Source organism: Salmo trutta, unplaced genomic scaffold (genome assembly GCF_901001165.1).
Source record: "Salmo trutta unplaced genomic scaffold, fSalTru1.1, whole genome shotgun sequence".
Taxonomy (NCBI): Eukaryota; Metazoa; Chordata; class Actinopteri; order Salmoniformes; family Salmonidae; genus Salmo; species Salmo trutta.
Window position 1 is genome coordinate 1 of NW_021822484.1, and position 20,156 is coordinate 20,156.

The window sequence follows — 20,156 nt, forward strand, 5'->3', positions numbered from 1 at the left end:
CCTGGGATTCCTGGAAGTGCCTTCTGATGAAGATAATCAAAGGTAAGGGAATATTTACAATAGTATACAATAGCATATAAGATATTAGATGGTTCCAAGATGGCGCTAACCTGTATCGCCTAGCCTATTTTTCTGAGCATAGCATCCCCTTTTATTGCAAAGTGTGATTTCCCAGTAAGTTATTTTTAAATCTGGCAATGCAATGCGGTTGCATTCACGAGATGTTAATCTATAATTGTTTGAATGACAATATTAAATTTAAAAAATGTTTTCGAATAGTAATTTAGTAATTGTAGCGCTGATTCACTGGATGCATTTGAGGGAAAATATTTCTGAACGTCACGCGCCGATGTAAAATGCTGTTTTTATATATAAATATGAACTTTATCGAACAAAAGAATGCATGTATTGTGTAACATGATGTCCTCTGATGAAGATTGTCAAAGGTTAGTGCTCATTTAGCTGTTTTTTGGTTATTTGTGATGCATGTGGTTGGTCGGAAAATGGAGGTGTGGCCATTTTGTCGATGTTTGAGAAAAAAAATGATTAGATTTGGTTATGAATATGGCACTCTGATTTTTCGCTGGATTGTAACGCTCGTCGTCGGGTGATAAGGAAGCGGACCAAAGCGCAGCTGGGAGCGAACACATGTTTATTTAGACACAAATAAATACGTTACCAAAACAGACAAAGAATAGACGAAACGTTAACTTGCTCAATAACAGAGGCAACAACCCACAAACATCGTGGGGGAAAAGGAACTTAAATGTGATTCCCAATCAGACTTCACAAGCGACAGCTGTCTGATTGGGAAATCACCCCCGAGCCCAACATAGAAATAAAACACAAAGAAAGGCTATAACCAAAACATAGAAAATAAACCATAGAAATGCCACACCCTGACCAAAATAGCAGAGTTCACCTGGTCAGGGCGTGACAGTACCCCCCCTCCAACGGTGCGTACTCCCGGCGCACCAACCTAAAGTCTATTAGGGGGGGGGACCCGGGTGGGCGCCTCACCCTCGGTGGAGGCTCTGGCCCCGGGCGTGTTTCTCCCCCTGCCTCCACCCTAGCCCTACCCCTCTGGCCCGGACTGGACCACGGTGGAGCGGCATGCTCAGGCTCCGGAGCGGAGCTGCCGACCGGAACAAGACTGGTCACCGGTGGACCGGACACAGGCCGTGCCGGACTGTGGACACGCGCCGTGGGCCTAATGCGGGGAACAGGGACGGGCCGGACTGGACTGGGGACACGCACCACTGGCTTGGTGCGGGGAGCAGGGACGGGCCGGACTGGACTGGGGACACGCACCACTGGCTTGGTGCGGGGAGCAGGGACGGGCCGGACAGGACTGGGGACACGCACCACTGGCTTGGTGCGGGGAGCAGGGATGGGCCGGACAGGACTGGGGACACGCACCGTGGGCTTGGTGCGAGGAGCAGGGACGGGTCGGGCCGGACTGTGGACACGCACCGTAGCCTTGGTGCGGCGAACAGGGATGGGCCGGACAGGACTGGGGACACGCACCACTGGCTTGGTGCGGGGAGCAGGACAGGACTGGGGACACGCACCGTGGGCTTGGTGCGAGGAGCAGGGACGGGTCGGGCCGGACTGTGGACACGCACCGTAGCCTTGGTGCGGCGAACAGGGATGGGCCGGACAGGACTGGGGACACGCACCACTAACCTGGTGCGGGGAGCAGGGACGGGCCGGACTGGACTGGGAACACGCACAACTGGCTTGGTGCGGGGAGCAGGGATGGGCCGGACAGGACTGGGGACACGCACCACTGGCTTGGTGCGGGGAGCAGGGATGGGCCGGACTGGACTGTGGGCACGCACCACATTCGCCCGGCAAGGGCGAGGTGCTGGCACAGGACGTGCTGGACCGTGACCGCACACCGGCGACACAGTGCGCATTAGCGGCGCCGGATATCCTGGACCGAGGAGGCGCACCGGAGGTCTGGAGTGCACAGCTGACATCACCCGTTCTGGCTCAACGCCCACCTTAGCCTGGCAAGTGTGGAGCGCTGGCACAGAACGCACTGGGCTGTGCAGCCGTACCGGAGACACAGTGCGCGTCCTCGGCGCAGGATACATCGGACCGAGAAGGGGCACCGGAGGCCAGGAGCGCTGAGCCGGCACAACACGTCCTCGCTGAACACTCCCCCTAGCCCGGCAAATGCGGGGCGCTGGCACAGAGCGCACTGGGCTGTGCAGGCGCACTGGCGATACCGTGCGCACCTCTGCCACCCAAGGCTCTTCCTCCACGCTGTCCCTACTCAGGTCCTCCAGGACCTGCCACATCTCTGCCTCCTCCTTCGCCGTTATCCCCCACGAGAGCAGTGGTCTGGGCTCTTCGTCTGCCCTTCCGGACCACCCCATTAGCCCCCCCAAAAAAAATTATTGGGGGTGTCTTCCGGGCCTCCTCGACCGCCGCCTGCGACTCCTTCCACTGGCTGGCATCACCTCCTCGACCTGGGAATCCCTCCGCCAGGGTCCTTTCCCCGACATGATCTCCTCCCAGGTCCAGAACTCCTTTCCCTCGCGAGCCCATCTCTCGCGCTCCTTTTCCTCCCGCTGCTTGGTCCTGGTTCGGTGGGTTGTTCTGTAACGCTCGTCGTCGGGTGATAAGGAAGCGGACCAAAGCGCAGCTGGGAGCGAACACATGTTTATTTAGACACAAATAAATACGTTACCAAAACAGACAAAGAATAGACGAAACGTTAACTTGCTCAAATAACAGAGGCAACAACCCACAAACATCGTGGGGGAAAAGGAACTTAAATGTGATTCCCAATCAGACTTATCAGAATTATCATTTTCACAAGAGATATGCATCACAACCAAGTATCTTTGTGACCGCGCCTAGTTGTACCAGAATGCACGATCCTAAAGATGGTGGACACAACAAAATGGTGACATCCTCTTCCTCCTCCACCTCTCCCCAGCCGCCCCAGAGGCCTCAGGAACCAGAAGAGTCTAGTGATTAACCTGACCTGCTCTGAAAGACAACCCAGTAAGGGGAGGGGGGTCTTCTGGTGACTTTACTGGGATGATAAGAGTGGGTAGTGTCACCATGGTAACTGTACTGGGTAGTGTGTCACCATAGCAACTGTACTGCGTAGTGTGTGTCACCATGGACGGCAGTTATTCACAAGAGAGGGAGCGAGGGAAGGACAGGAAATCCAGGAGGAGAAGAGGGAACATGAGAATATGAAGGAAGATGAGTAATCAGCCAGGCGGACAGGCAGGCAACCAGGCAGGCGGGCAGGCAGGCAACCAGGCAGGTGGGCAGGCAGGCAACCAGATGCCTTCACCATGTGAACCTAATCCTCTCTCTTCCTCTCTCTCTACTAGACTGTAAACACTGTACAGACAGACAGACAGACAGACAGACAGACAGACAGACAGACAGACAGACAGACAGACAGACAGACAGACAGACAGACAGACAGACAGACAGACAGACAGACAGACAGACAGACAGACAGACAGACAGACAGACAGACCTCATAACCCCAATCTTTAAGAACGGAGACAAATTTGACCCTAACAATTACAGAGGCATTTGTGTGAACAGTTACCTGGGGAAGTTACCTGGGGAAGGTTTTCTGTAGTATTATAAATGTAAGAGTTCTAAACTTCCTTAATAAGCACAATGTCTTGAGTAAAAGCCAAATTGGATTTATACCAAAACATCGCACAACTGATCATATTTACACCCTACACACCCTGATAGATAAACATGTCCACCAAAATAATACCAAAATATACGCTTGCTTTATCGATTTCCAAAAAGCATTTGATTCTATTTGGAAAACAGGACTGTTCTACAAAGTTATTGAAAGTGGTGTAGGGGGTAAAACATATGACATAATTAAATCAATGTATACTGGCAATACGTGCAGCATTAAAATTGGTAAGAAAAGAACAGAATTCTTTAACCAGGGGCGGGGCCTTTGTCAGGGTTGCAATCTGAGCCCTGCACTCTTCAATATTTACATCAACGAATTGGCCACTATTCTAGAAAAATCTTCAGCCCCTGGTGTTAGTCTCCACAATTCAGAAGTTAAATGCCTACTCTTCGCAGATGACCTATGCCTGCTGTCACCCACAGCACCTGGCCTACAGCAGAGCCTGGACCTGCTAGAGCAGTACTGCCAGACCTGGGCCCTGGCAGTAAACCCCCACAACACCTGGCCTACAGCAGTACTGCCAGACCTGGGCCCTGGCAGTAAACCCCAAAAAGACTAAAATAATGATTTTCCAGAGAAGATCCAGATCTCAGGGAATTAGACCAAAGTTCTCAATTGGTACAAAATATATAGAGTACTGTACACACTACAATTACTTAGGTTTAAAAATAAGCTCAACTGGACACCTTAATGAGGCAGTGAATGAACTGAGAGAGAAAGCACGCAGGGCATTCTACGCCATTAAAAAGCAAATTCAAATTGAAATACCTATTAAAATTTGGCTAAAACTAATTGAATATGTCATTGAACCAATTGCACTTTATGGCAGCGAGGTGTGGGGTCCACTTGCAAAACAAGATTTCATCAAATGGGACAAACACCCCATTGAAACCCTGCATGCAGAGTTCTGTAAGATTCTCCTACGTGTCCAGAGGAAAACTACAAACAATGCATGCAGGGCAGAATTAGGCCAATATCCACTAATAATAAAAACTCAAAAAAGAGCAATTAAGTTTTGGAAACATCTAAAATACAGTGACCCCCCTCTCATATCATTACCAAGCCCTGCAATGCCAAGAGCTGAGCAAAGAAAAGAGTCCCCTCATCCAGCTGGTCCTGGGGCTGAGTTCACAAACCTGTTCTACTAACACACTGAAGCCTCAGGACCAGAACATCCAATCAATCAGAATAAACCAAATTACAACACAGTCAAAACAAAACTACATTGCTTATTGGGAAACACAAGCACAAACACAAAGCAAAATGCAGTGCTATCTGGCCCTAAATCGACAGTACACTATGGCTAAATATTTGACCATGGTTACTGATCAAAACCTTAGAAAAACCTTGACAAAGTACAGGCTCAGTGAGCACAGCCTTGCCATTGAGAAGGGTAGACACAGGAAAACCTGGCTCCCTGTAGAGGAAAGGCTGTGCAACCACTGCACAACAGCAGAACCTGAGACGGAGCTGCATTTCCTGACAAAATGTCAAAAATATAAAACAATTAGAGAGTGTCATTTCCCCAAATTTGAAACCCTTATTCAAGGTTTTAAAGACCTCTCTGATGAGGATAGGCTACCCATCCTGTTGGGGGGAGGATGCAGAGAGCTGTGGGTTGGCAGCGCACTACATTGCTGCCTGCCATAAGTTGAGGGACAGTGTCTGACAGACCAATAAACCTGCACATGTCCTCAACTGTATGATTATTGTTATTGTTGAATGTATGGTTATATTGACCGTTGGTTATTGTTGTTACTGTTGTCCCGTTGACAATTTTTGATTCTCATTTTTATTTATTTTTATATTGTAAATATCCAAAGTAAGCTTTGGCAATATGTACATTGTTACGTCATGCCAATAAGCGAATTGAATTGAATTGAATTGAGAGAGAGAGAGAGAGAGGACGAGAGAGAGACAGAGAGAGAGAGAGACAGAGAGAGAGAGAGAGAGAGACAGAGAGAGAGAGAGAGAGAGACAGAGAGAGAGAGACAGAGGAGAGACAGAGAGAGAGAGAGACAGAGAGAGAGAGACAGAGACAAGAGAGAGAGAGAGACATAGACATAGAGAGAGAGAGACAGAGACAGAGACAGAGAGAGAGAGAGACAGAGACAGAGACAGAGAGAGACAGAGACAGAGACAGAGAGAGAGAGAGACAGAGACAGAGACAGAGAGAGAGAGAGAGAGAGACAGAGACAGAGACAGAGAGAGAGACAGAGACAAGAGAGAGAGAGAGAGAGAGAGACAGAGAGAGAGAGAGACAGAGAGAGAGACAGAGAGAGAGACAGAGAGAGACAGAGAGACAGGTTGGAGCTACATTCCTATAAAAGGTGCTAAATATAATCATATATGGATCTTATCTTCAGAGGGTTCTTCCTAGAACTGTCTATAAACGGTTCCAAAAGCCTAACTAACCTTTAAAATTAAATGGATTATGACGATATTTAAATGTATCATAAGGCCTTTCTTTGAAGGCCTAGTTATGCCCTAACACCATGGTGAGACAGAGACAGACAGACAGAGAGAGAGAGAGACAGAGAGAGAGAGAGAGAGAGAGAGAGAGAGAGAGAGAGAGAGAGAGAGACCATGGTGTTAGGAAACTGCTGGTTTATATAAGTATTATTGGAAACCAGACAGAATGAGGATACAAGTGGAATTGTTTATCGCCTGCAACCTGCAATCAGAATGACTGCCAGGGTAAGGAACAACCATCTAAACTGAACAACCATCTCAGTAATGGGTGCAATAAGTCCCACTACTAACGGATTGGATTAGTTTAGACAAATCTGTCTTTCTTCATGTAGCATAAAATCCCTCTGCCAATCAATGTGCATGCAAAAACACAGATGTTAAAACAAACTGTTCTGAAAATCACCCGCAATAGAGCCTGCTGGGAAATGTGATATATGGCTCTATGTAGAACCCTTCTGGCCTTCCAAAGAACCCTACTGGCCTTCCAAAGAACCCTTCTTGCCTTCCAAAGAACCCTTCTGGCCTTCCAAAGAACCCTTCTGGCCTTCCAAAGAACCCTTCTGGCCTTCCAAAGAACCCTTCTGGCCTTCCAAAGAACCCTTCTGGCCTTCCAAAGAACCCTTCTGGCCTTCCAAAAAGAACCCTTCTGGCCTTCCAAAGAACCCTTCTTGCCTTCCAAAGAACCCTTCTTGCCTTCCAAAGAACCCTACTTGCCTTCCAAAGAACCCTTCTGGCCTTCCAAAAAGAACCCTTCTGGCCTTCCAAAAAGAACCCTTCTGGCCTTCCAAAGAACCCTTCTGGCCTTCCAAAGAACCCTTCTGGCCTTCCAAAAAGAACCCTACTTGCCTTCCAAAGAACCCTTCTTGCCTTCCAAAAAGAACCCTACTTGCCTTCCAAAGAACCCTACTTGCCTTCCAAAAAGAACCCTATTTGACTTCCAAAGAACCCTTCTGGCCTTCCAAAGAACCCTTCTGGCCATCCAAAAAGAACCCTACTTGCCTTCCAAAGAACCCTACTTGCCTTCCAAAAAGAACCCTACTTGCCTTCCAAAGAACCCTTCTTGCCTTCCAAAAAGAACCCTACTTGCCTTCCAAAGAACCCTTCTGGCCTTCCAAAGAACCCTTCTGGCCTTCCAAAGAACCCTTCTGGCCTTCCAAAGAACCCTTCTGGACTTCCAAAGAACCCTTCTGGACTTCCAAAGAACCCTTCTGGCCTTCCAAAAAGAACCCTACTTGCCTTCCAAAGAACCCTTCTGGCCTTCCAAAGAACCCTTCTGGCCTTCCATTCTGGCCCCAAAGAACCCTTCTGGCCTTCCAAAGAACCCTTCTTGCCTTCCAAAGAACCCTTCTGGCCTTCCAAAGAACCCTTCTGGCCTTCCAAAGAACCCTTCTTGCCTTCCAAAGAACCCTTCTGGCCTTCCAAAGAACCCTTCTGGCCTTCCAAAGAACCCTTCTGGCCTTCCAAAGAACCCTTCTGGCCTTCCAAAGAACCCTTCTGGCCTTCCAAAAAGAACCCTTCTGGCCTTCCAAAGAACCCTTCTGGCCTTCCAAAGAACCCTTCTGGCCTTCCAAAGAACCCTTCTGGCCTTCCAAAGAACCCTTCTGGCCTTCCAAAGACCCCTTCTGGCCTTCCAAAGAACCCTTCTGGCCTTCCAAAGAACCCTTCTGGCCTTCCAAAAAGAACCCTTCTGGCCTTCCAAAGAACCCTTATGGCCCTTCCAAAGAACCCTTCTGGCCTTCCAAAGAACCCTCCTGGCCTTCCAAAGAACCCTTCTGGCCTTCCAAAAGAACCCTTCTGGCCTTCCAAAAGAACCCTTCTGGCCTTCCAAAGAACCCTTCTGGCCTTCCAAAAAGAACCCTCTGGCCTTCCAAAGAACCCTTCTGGCCTTCCAAAAAGAACCCTTCTGGCCTTCCAAAAAGAACCCTTCTGGCCTTCCAAAAAGAACCCTACTTGTCTTCCAAAGAACCCTTCTGGTCTTCCAAAAAGAACCCTACTTGCCTTCTAAAGAACCCTTTTTGCCTTCCAAAAAGAACCCTTCTGGCCTTCCAAAGAACCCTTCTGGCCTTCCAAAGAACCCTTCTGGCCTTCCAAAGAACCCTTCTGGCCTTCCAAAGAACCCTTCTGGCCTTCCAAAAAGAACCCTACTTGCCTTCCAAAGAACCCTTCTGGCCTTCCAAAGAACCCTTTTTGCCTTCCAAAGAATCATCATGTTAAAGGTTCTAGGTAGAACCTTTTGCCTTACAAAGAGCCCTTGTCTTCCAAAAAAAGGGTTATTCAGAACAAAACAGTTATTAGTAGAACCCTGTCCTTCCACAAATAACCCTTTTTCTAACCCTTATTTGTTTCTTGTTATTCTAAGCACTGGGGGAGAGAAGTACTGGGACAGTGACAATGAACTCTCTCCATCCTTCTCCATCCTTCTCCCGGGGACAGAGTGCCCAGCAAGTGGCCAAAACAGAACCACAGGACAGGAGACAGGGAACCAGGCCAGAGGAAGGGGTGTAGGAAAAAAGAGGTGCAGAGAAGGAGAGAGAGAGGGAGGGAGGAGTAGAGAGAGAGAGAGAGAGAGAGAGAGAGAGAGAGAGAGACAGAGAGAGAGAGAGAGAGAGAGAGAGAGAGAGAACAGGAGGGTTTGTGTGTTGAATTCGATGTAAATAACTAAACCAACCAGACAGTTATTTATATAATAGATTAATGATTAGTAATAAAGTCTTTCCAGTGCCATGTGTGAAGAGGCCAAATGACACAATGTTCTCTACACAGAGATTATACAAAACACACACACACACACACGTCACACACACACACACACGTCACACACACGTCACTGACACGTCACTGACACACACTTTCTCTTTTGGATCATAAGGGAATGTGGTGAAATCACAAATAAATACGGAGAAATCTGACCTGAATACACACACACACACACACACACACACACACACACACACAGAGACACGTACACACACACACACACACACACACACACACACACACACAGAGACACGTACACACACACAGAGACACGTACACACACACAGAGACACGTACACACAGAGAGACACGTACACACACACACACACACACGTACACACACACACACGTACACACACACACACACAGAGACACGTACACACACACACACACACACACACACACACACACACACACACACACACACACACACACACACACAGAGACACGTACACACACACACACACACACACACACACACACACACGTACACACACACACAGAGACACGTACACACACACACACACACACACACAGAGACACGTACACACACACACACGTACCGTGAGGGAGGTGAAGGTCATGCACATGCCTCCGAAGCCGTTGAACGTCAGAGCGATGAAGATGAGGACAGACAGCTCTGTGAGAGGAAGGTGGACAAAGTGTCAGATACACAAACACACCACATTGTGTTGAAGTCACCAAAAAACTAACATGACGAAGACCAAACCCCATTTAACATGTTATTTAACATTATTTAACATGTTATTGTATTATAATGTTGAAATGAAGTGCTTGGTAACAACCAAAACACTAACATCAACCGAGCTGAAGGAGAGAAAACATGAACTTTGCAGGAGTATCGAAACACATCATCCTGGGACGTTTTGAAACATTACATTTGTGTTGTAACACCACTTACTCACCTTGCCAGGAAATGGGAGCACAATGTCTAACATTGACTTATGTACAGTGCATTCGGAAAGTATTCAGACCCCTTGACTTTTTCCACATTTTGTTATGTTACAGCCTTATTCAAAAATTGATTAAATTGTTGCTTTTCCTCATCAATCTACACACAATACCCCATAATGACATCACAATACCCCATAATGACATCACAATACCCCATAATGACATCACAATACCCCATAATGACATCACAATACCACATAATGACATCACAATACCCCATAATGACATCACAATACCCCATAATGACAAAGCTTTGTACAAAAAAAAGAAGAAGACATCTGAAATATAATTTACATAAGTATTCAGACCCTTTACTCAGTACTTTGATGAAGCACCTTTGGCAGCAATTACAGCATCGAGTCTTCTTGGGTATGACGCTACAAGCTTGGCACACCTGTATTTGGGGAATTTCTCCCATTCTTCTCTGCAGATCCTCTCAAGCTCTGTCAGGTTGGATGGGGAGTGTCGCTGCACAGCTATTTTCAGGTCTCTCAAGAGATGTTCGATCAGGTTCAAGGCTGTTCTCTGTCTGGGCCACTCAAGGACATTCAGAGACTTATCCCAAAGCCACTCCTGCATTGTCTTGGCTGTGTGCTTAGTGTCGTTGTCCTGTTGGAAGGTGAACCTTCACCCCAGTCAGGTCCTGAGTGCTCTGGAGCAGGTTTTCATCAAGGACCTCTCTGTACTTTGCTCCGTTAATCGATCCTGACTAGTCTCCCTGTCCCTGTCGCTGAAAAACATCCACACAGCATGATGGTGCCAGGTTTTCTCCAGACGTGACACTTGGCATTCTGGCCAAAGATTTCAAACTTGGTTTCATCAGACCAGAGAATCTTGTTTCTCATGGTCTGAGAGTCTTTAGGTGCCTTTTAGCAAACTCCAAGCGGGCTGTCATGTGCCTTTTACTGAGGAGTGACCTGAGTGCTGCAGAGATGGTTGTCCTTCTGGAAGGTTCTCCCATCTCCACAGAGGAACTCTGGAGCTCTGTCAGAGTGACCATCGGGTTCTTGATCACCTCCCTGATCAAGGCCCTTCTCCCCTGATTGCTCAGTTTGGCCGGGCGGCCAGCTCTAAGAAGAGTGTTGTTGGTTCCAAACGTCTGCCATTTAAGAATGATGGAGGCCACTGTGTTCTTGGGGACCTTCAATGCTGCAGAAATGTTTTGGTACCCTTCCTCAGATCTGTGCCTCGACACAATCCTGTCTCGGAGCTCTACGAACAATTCCTTCAACCTCATGACTTGGTTTTTTGGTCTGACATGCACTGTCAACTGTGGGACCTAATATAGACAGGTGTGTGCCTTCCCAAATCATGTCCAATCAATAGAATTTACCACAGGTGGACTCCAGTCAAGTTGTAGAAATATTTCAATGGAAACAGGATTCACCAGAGCTCAATTTCGAGTCTCATAGCAAAGGGTCTGAATACTTATGTAAAAAGGATTTTCTGTTTTAAATGTTTAATATATTTGAAAAATAAAAATAAAATAAAAAAATAAAAAGGTGTTTTGGCTTTGTCATTATGGGGTATTGTGTGTAATTGTATACATTTTAGAATACGGCTGTAACGTAACAAAATCAAGGGGTCTGAATACTTTGATGCACTGTAGATGATAATGTGTCAGTTTAACCCATTCTGGCAGCACATTGTTGAGCACATTGCTCAAACCTCCAGCAGTGACTTTTACAGTAAGTTTTACAGTAAGTTTTACCGTAAGTTTTACCGTAAGTTTTACAGAGGTTTTACAGTAAGTTTTACAGTAAGTTTTACAGAGCTTTTACAGTAAGTTTTACAGAGCTTTTACAGTAAGTTTTACGGTAAGTTTTACAGTAAGTTTTACAGAGCTTTTACAGTAAGTTTTACAGTAAGTTTTACAGAGCTTTTACAGTAAGGTTTACAGTAAGTTTTACAGTAAGCATGGCATGATAGTGCCTTTACCTCTACTATTAAAATGTGTGAATGGTCTCCTGATTGAACACCTCATTCTGCTTTATGGTTTTAATAATAATAATAATAATATTTTTTAACATAATGCGTTCATCATGATCCACTACAACTGTTGCTTCATACTAAAATTGATTATAGTTTCCGTCCTTCAAACATGCATATGTAACAGTGTAGGTTCCGTCCCTCTCTTCGCCCCAACCTGGGCTCGAACCAGGGACCCTCTGCACACATCAACAACTGACACCCCACGAAGGATCGTTACCCATCGCGCCACAACGCAAGGGGAAACCCTACTTCAAGTCTCAGAGCGAGTGACGTCACTGATTGAAATGCTATTAGCGCGCACCACCGCTAACTAACTAGCCATTTCACATCGGTTACACATACAACATTGTGTAAAATAATCATCAAGTCTAAAATGGTTGCATTACCCACCATCCTCTGAAGACGAGATAGGTGCAAGGAGATTAAAACCAAAACTTCCGATGAGTTCAACCAATCAAATTTTCTCTATCTTTGGTCATAAACTCATAAATAATCATAAAATATACTAACGTTACATTTTGAGCAACACATTAAGTTGGATTTATTCTTTTAAAAAAATGTTCCTAATTAAATGTTTTTTGTTTTTGTTTGTTTGTTGTTAATTTCATTTCACCCCCAGAATAATACTTTACAGTTGAGTGTGTAAAATTCCAATGAAATGTACCATCTTACTGACCAAGAAGTTGGGCATCTACAGTACAACACCAAGATAATCAAGGACCTCAGCCAACATACAGTACAACACCAGCTGTCTCAAGATAATCAAGGACCTCAGCCAACATATCCTGTTCTACCCCTAGACCATCAGGCTGCTGAATAACTAGTAAGCTACCTACATATGGGCACTGTACCCTGCTAATACATCATGTGACTAATACACTGTAATCTAATCAACATGTATATATATATATATATTACAGCTACTCACCATCAGGATTGTATGCACCGTAGGAGATGAGGAGACAGGAAAAGGAGAAACAGGCACTGGAAAACACAGACAATACATGAAAACATTGGACAAATCATTACACAATACATCAATACATTACACAATTCATCAATACATTAGACAATTCATCAATACATTAGACAAATCATTACACAATACATCAATACATTGCACAATACATTAGACAATTCATCAATACATTACACAATTCATCAATACATTAGATACTACATTAGACAATTCATCAATACATTCCACAATTCATTCCACACTACATTACACAATTCATCAATACATTACACAATTCATCAATACATTACACAATTCATCAATACATTACACAATTCATCAATACATTACACAATTCATCAACACATTGGACCAGGTATTCCCAAACCCCCAGGGGTACGCGCAATGCCCATTTAAAAAAAATATAATAATAAAATGAAACCATCTAGTGGTCAACAACACAATGTCAAATACAGGTAGCCTAGTGGTTAGAGTGGAGGGGCGGCAGGTAGCCTAGTGGTTAGAGTGGAGGGGCGGCAGGTAGCCTAGTGGTTAGAGTGGAGGGGAGGCAGGTAGCCTAGTGGTTAGAGTGGAGGGGCGGCAGGTAGCCTAGTGGTTAGAGTGGAGGGGCGGCAGGTAGTCTAGTGGTTAGAGTGGAGGGGGCGGCAGTTAGCCTAGTGGTTAGAGTGGAGGGGAGGCAGGTAGCCTAGTGGTTAGAGTGGAGGGGCGGCAGGTTAGCCTAGTGGTTAGAGTGGAGGGGAGCAGGTAGCCTAGTGGTTAGAGTGGAGGAGGAGGCAGGTAGTCTAGTGGTTAGAGTGGAGGGGCGGCAGGTAGCCTAGTGGTTAGAGTGGAAGGGCGGCAGGTAGCCTAGTGGTTAGAGTGGAGGGGCGGCAGGTAGCCTAGTGGTTAGAGTGGAGGGGAGGCAGGTAGTCTAGTGGTTAGAGTGGAGGGGCGGCAGGTAGCCTAGTGGTTTAGAGTGGAGGGGAGGCAGGTAGCCTAGTGGTTAGAGTGGAGGGGCGGCAGGTTAGCCTAGTGATTAGAGTGGAGGGGCGGCAGGTAGCCTAGTGGTTAGAGTGGAGGGGAGGGCAGGTAGACTAGTGGTTAGAGTGGAGGGGCGGCAGGTAGCCTAGTGGTTAGAGTGGAGGGGCGGCAGGTAGCCTAGTGGTTAGAGTGGAGGGGCGGCAGGTAGCCTAGTGGTTAGAGTGGAGGGGCGGCAGGTAGTCTAGTGGTTAGAGTGGAGGGGCTGCAGGTAGCCTAGTGGTTAGAGTGGAGGGGCGGCAGGTAGCCTAGTGGTTAGAGTGGAGGGGCGGCAGGTAGTCTAGTGGTTAGAGTGGAGGGGCGGCAGGTAGCCTAGTGGTTAGAGTGGAGGGGAGGCAGGTAGCCTAGTGGTTAGAGTGGAGGGGCGGCAGGTAGCCTAGTGGTTAGAGTGGAGGGGAGGCAGGTAGTCTAGTGGTTAGAGTGGAGGGGCGGCAGGTAGCCTAGTGGTTAGAGTGGAGGGGCGGCAGGTAGCCTAGTGGTTAGAGTGGAGGGGCGGCAGGTAGCCTAGTGGTTAGAGTGGAGGGGAAGCAGGTAGCCTAATGGTTAGAGTGTAGGGGAGGCAGGTAGTCTAGTGGTTAGAGTGGAGGGGCGGCAGGTAGCCTAGTGGTTAGAGTGGAGGGGAGGCAGGTAGCCTAGTGGTTAGAGTGGAGGGGCGGCAGGTAGCCTAGTGGTTAGAGTGGAGGGTAGGCAGGTAGTCTAGTGGTTAGAGTGGAGGGGCGGCAGGTAGCCTAGTGGTTAGAGTGGAGGGGCGGCAGGTAGCCTAGTGGTTAGAGTGGAGGGGCGGCAGGTAGCCTAGTGGTTAGAGTGGAGGGGAGGCAGGAAGTCTAGTGGTTAGAGTGGAGGGGCGGCAGGTAGCCTAGTGGTTAGAGTGGAGGGGCGGCAGGTAGCCTAGTGGTTAGAGTGGAGGGGAGGCAGGTAGTCTAGTGGTTAGAGTGGAGGGGCGGCAGGTAGCCTAATGGTTAGAGTGGAGGGGCGGCAGGTAGCCTAGTGGTTAGAGTGGAGGGGAGGCAGGTAGCCTAGTGGTTAGAGTGGAGGGGAGGAAGGTAGTCTAGTGGTTAGAGTGGAGGGGCGGCAGGTAGCCTAGTGGTTAGAGTGGAGGGGGAGGCAGGTAGCCTAGTGGTTAGAGTGGAGGGGAGGCAGGTAGCCTAGTGGTTAGAGTGGAGGGGAGGCAGGTAGCCTAGTGGTTAGAGTGGAGGCAGGTAGCCTAGTGGTTAGAGTGGAGGGGAGGCAGGTAGCCTAATGGTTAGAGTGTAGGGGAGGCAGGTACCCTAGTGGTTAGAGTGGAGGGGCGGCAGGTAGCCTAGTGGTTAGAGTGGAGGGGCGGCAGGTAGCCTAGTGGTTAGAGTGGAGGGGAGGCAGGTAGCCTAGTGGTTAGAGTGGAGGGGCGGCAGGTAGCCTAATGGTTAGAGTGTAGGGGAGGCAGGTACCCTAGTGGTTAGAGTGGAGGGGCGGCAGGTAGCCTAGTGGTTAGAGTGGAGGGGCGGCAGGTAGCCTAGTGGTTAGAGTGGAGGGGCGGCAGGTAGCCTAGTGGTTAGAGTGGAGGGGAGGCAGGTAGTCTAGTGGTTAGAGTGGAGGGGTGGCAGGTAGCCTAGTGGTTAGAGTGGAGGGGCGGCAGGTAGCCTAGTGGTTAGAGTGGAGGGGAGGCAGGTAGCCTAGTGGTTAGAGTGGAGGGGAGGCAGGTAGCCTAGTGGTTAGAGTGGAGGCGAGGCAGGTAGCCTAGTGGTTAGAGTGGAGGGGCGGCAGGTAGCCTAGTGGTTAGAGTGGAGGGGCGGCAGGTAGCCTAGTGGTTAGAGTGGAGGGGCGGCAGGTAGCCTAGTGGTTAGAGTGGAGGGGAGGCAGGTAGTCTAGTGGTTAGAGTTTAGGGGCGGCAGGTAGCCTAGTGGTTAGAGTGGAGGGGAGGCAGGTAACCTAGAGGTTAGAGTGGAGGGGAGGCAGGTAGTCTAGTGGTTAGAGTGGAGGGGCGGCAGGTAGCCTAGTGGTTAGAGTGGAGGGGAGGCAGGTAGTCTAGTGGTTAGAGTGGAGGGGCGGCAGGTAGCCTAGTGGTTAGAGTGGAGGGGAGGCAGGTAGCCTAGTGGTTAGAGTGGAGGGGAGGCAGGTAGCCTAATGGTTAGAGTGTAGGGGAGGCAGGTACCCTAGTGGTTAGAGTGGAGGGGCGGCAGGTAGCCTAGTGGTTAGAGTGGAGGGGCGGCAGGTAGCCTAGTGGTTAGAGTGGAGGGGCGGCAGGTAGCCTAGTGGTTAGAGTGGAGGGGCGGCAGGTAGCCTAGTGGTTAGAGTGGAGGGGCGGCAGGTAGCCTAGTGGTTAGAGTGGAGGGGCGGCAGGTAGCCTAATGGTTAGAGTGTAGGGGAGGCAGGTACCCTAGTGGTTAGAGTGGAGGGGCGGCAGCTAGCCTAGTGGTTAGAGTGGAGAGGAGGCAGGTAGCCTAGTGGTTAGAGTGAGGGGCGGCAGGTAGCCTAGTGGTTAGAGTGGAGGGGCGGCAGGTAGCCTAGTGGTTAGAGTGGAGGGGCGGCAGGTAGCCTAGTGGTTAGAGTGGAGGGGCGGCAGGTAGCCTAGTGGTTAGAGTGGAGGGGCGGCAGGTAGCCTAGTGGTTAGAGTGGAGGGGCGGCAGGTAGCCTAATGGTTAGAGTGTAGGGGAGGCAGGTACCCTAGTGGTTAGAGTGGAGGGGCGGCAGCTAGCCTAGTGGTTAGAGTGGAGAGGAGGCAGGTAGCCTAGTGGTTAGAGTGAGGGGCGGCAGGTATTCTAGTGGTTAGAGTGGAGGGGCGGCAGGTAGCCTAGTGGTTAGAGTGGAGGGGCGGTAGGTAGCCTATCTGAACAAGAGAGCCTCATCGAAATTGCAACATGCGGTTCTGTGAAAATGTAATCAGAAGCCACTGCCAGGTTTCTGGATAAGGCTGCACTCAGAGTTATTTGCCTTGGCAAATTGCGCCGTTAAGACACTGACGCCCTATGCAAACACGCCCTATGCAAACACGAGAGTGGATTCCCGGCCCTCACTAGCATGAAAACTAAATACAGGCACAGACTGTGTGTGGAAAACGATTAAGACATTAGACAATTCATCAATACATTAGACAATTCCAATACATTAGACAATACATCAATACATTAGACAATTCATCAATACATTAGACAATACATCAATACATTAGACAATTCATCAATACATTAGCCAATTCGTCAATACATTAGCCAATTCATCAATACATTAGCCAATACATCAATACATTAGCCAATTAATCAATACATTAGCCAATTCATCAATACATTAGACAATATATCAATACATTAGCCAATACATCAATACATTATCCAATACATCAATACATTAGCCAATACATCAATACATTAGCCAATTAATCAATACATTAGCCAATTCATCAATACATTAGACAATACATCAATACATTAGACAATACATTAGACAATACATAAATACATTCGACAATACATCAATACATTAGACAATACATCAATACATTAGCCAATACATCAATACATTAGCCAATTAATCAATACATTAGCCAATTAATCAATACATTAGACAATTCATCAATACATTAGACAATACATCAATACATTAGACAATACATTAGACAATACCATCAATACATTAGAAAATACATCAATACATTAGACAATACATCAATACATTAGACAATACAAATCGTACAAATCAGACCAACTGAGACTATAGACACAGACACATCCCTCCCACTCCCCCGGCTCCTACCTGCCCAGCAGTCGTAGGTTGCGTGGTCCGTATTTGTCCATGACGATGCCCAGCGGCAGAGTGATGGCTGAGAGGAGAAATGATCCCACGGTGAAGGCCAGATTTAACATCTCATCCTGGTCCTTACAGATGAGCCAGCCGTTCATCCTCATAGGGCCATCGTGGTCCTGGGGGGCCAGGGGCCTCATCTCTACCCCATCCCCTAACCCCACCACACCCTCTGCCTCAGAGTAGTAATCACTGTAGTCATCATCGCCCCCTGGTGGGGGGAGGGGGACAGACAGGTTGGAGGAGGAGGTGTGGTTACCTAGAGGGAGGGGATGTGTCAGTAAAGGAATCTTAAAAGGGGATGTGGGGTCCTCCCTCCTAGACACCTAATGTTCCTGGGGTCTCCCTCCTAGACACCTAATGTTCCTGGGGTCTCCCTCCTAGACACCTAATGTTCCTGGGTCTCCCTCCTAGACACCTAATGTTCCTGGGGTCTCCCTCCTAGACACCTAATGTTCCTGGGGTCTCCCTCCTAGACACCTAATGTTCCTGGGGTCTCCCTCCTAGACACCTAATGTTCCTGGGGTCTCCCTCCTAGACACCTAATGTTCCTGGGGTCCTCCCTCCTAGACACCTAATGTTCCTGGGGTCCTCCCTCCTAGACACCTAATGTTCCTGGGGTCCTCCCTCCTAGACACCTAATGTTCCTGGGGTCCTCCCTCCTAGACACCTAATGTTCCTGGGGTCTCCCTCCTAGACACCTAATGTTCCTGGGGTCTCCCTCCTAGACACCTATGTTCCTGGGGTCTCCCTCCTAGACACCTAATGTTCCTGGGTCCTCCCTCCTAGACACCTAATGTCCTGGGGTCCTCCTCCTAGATACCTAATGTTCCTGGGGTCTCCTAGACACCTAATGTTCCTGGGGTCTCCCTCCTAGACACCTAATGTTCCTGGGGTCTCCCTCCTAGATACTAATGTTCCTGGGGTCTCCCTCTAGATACCTAATGTTCCTGGGGTCTCCCTCATAGACACCTAATGTTCCTGGGGTCTCCCTCCTAGACACCTAATGTTCCTGGGGTCTCCCTCCTAGACACCTATGTTCCTGGGGTCTCCTAGGACAGTTAATGTTCCTGGGGTCTCCCTCCTAGACACCTAATGTTCCTGGGGGTCTCCCTACTAGACAGCTAATGTTCCTGGGGTCTCCTAGACAGTTAATGTTCCTGGGGTCTCTCTCCTAGAACACCTAATGTTCCTGGGGTCTCCCTCCTAGACACCTAATGTTCCTGGGGTCTCCTAGACAGCTAATGTTCCTGGGGTCTCCTAGACAAGTTAATGTTCCTGGGTCTCCCTCCTAGACAGCTAATGTTCCTGGGGGTCTCCCTCCTAGACAGTTAATGTTTCCTGGGGTCTCCATCCTAGACAGTTAATGTTCCTGGGGTCTCCCTCCTAGAACCTAATGTTCCTGGGGTCTCCTAGACACCTAATGTTCCTGGGGTCTCCCTCCTAGACACCTAATGTTCCTGGGTGTCTCCCTACTAGACACCTAATGTTCCTGGGGTCTCCCTCCTAGACAGTTAATGTTCCTGGGGTCTCCCTCCTAGACACCTAATGTTCCTGGGGTCTCCCTCCATGACAGTTAATGTTCCTGGGGTCTCCCTCCTAGACAGTTAATGTTCCTGGGGTCTCACTCCTAGACAGCTAATGTTCCTGGGGCTCCCTCCTAGACACCTAATGTTCCTGCGGTCCTCCCTCCTAGACACCTAATGTTCCTGGGGTCCTCCCTCCTAGACACCTAATGTTCCTGGGGTCCTCCCTCCTTGACAGTTAATGTTCCTGGTGTCTCCCTCCTAGAAAGTTAATGTTCCAGGGGTCTCCCTCCTAGACAGCTAATGTTCCTGGGGTCTCCCTCCTAGACACCTAAGTTCCTGGGGTCTCACCTCCTAGACACCTAATGTTCCTGGGGTCCTCCCTCCTAGACACCTAATGTTCCTGGGGTCTCCCTCCTAGACACCTAATGTTCCTGGGGTCTCCCTCCTAGACAGTTAATGTTCCTGGGGTCTCCCTCCTATACACCTAATTTCCTGGGGTCTCCCTCCTAGACACCTAATGTTCCTGGGGTCTCCCTCCTAGACACCTAATGTCTTGGTCCTCCCTCCTAGGACACCTAATGTTCCTGGTATCCCTCCTAGACACCTAATGTTCCTGGGGTCTCCCTCCTAGACACCTAATGTTCCTGGGGTCTCCCTCCTAGACACCTAATGTTCCGTGGGTCTCACTCCTAGACACCTAATGTTCCTGGGTTCCTACCTCCTAGACAACTAATGTTCCTGGGGTCTCCCTCCTAGACAACCTAATGTTCCTGGGGTCTCCCTCCTAGACACCTAATGTTCCTGGGGTCTCCCTCCTAGACACCTAATGTTCCTGGGGTCTCCCTCCTAGACAGTTAATGTTCCTGGAGTCTCCCTCCTAGACAGCTAATGTTCCTGGGGTCTCCCTCCTAGACACCTAATGTTCCTGGGTCTCCCTCCTAGACAGCTAATGTTCCTGGGG

The 20,156-nt window shown here is 48.6% G+C and overlaps 1 protein-coding gene across 1 annotated transcript; it reads right to left on the reverse strand.

The window, feature by feature from the left end:
- Positions 1-9,489: 9,489 nt before the first annotated feature.
- LOC115182402 (large neutral amino acids transporter small subunit 4-like) lies at positions 9,490-17,925 on the reverse strand (the record flags this gene model as incomplete). The annotated part of the gene is made up of 3 exons (XM_029744025.1): positions 9,490-9,566; positions 12,822-12,877; positions 17,619-17,925. Coding segments are annotated over 3 exons (440 nt in total), but the record flags the coding sequence as incomplete, so codon positions are not given.
- Between the last annotated feature and the right edge of the window lie 2,231 nt (positions 17,926-20,156).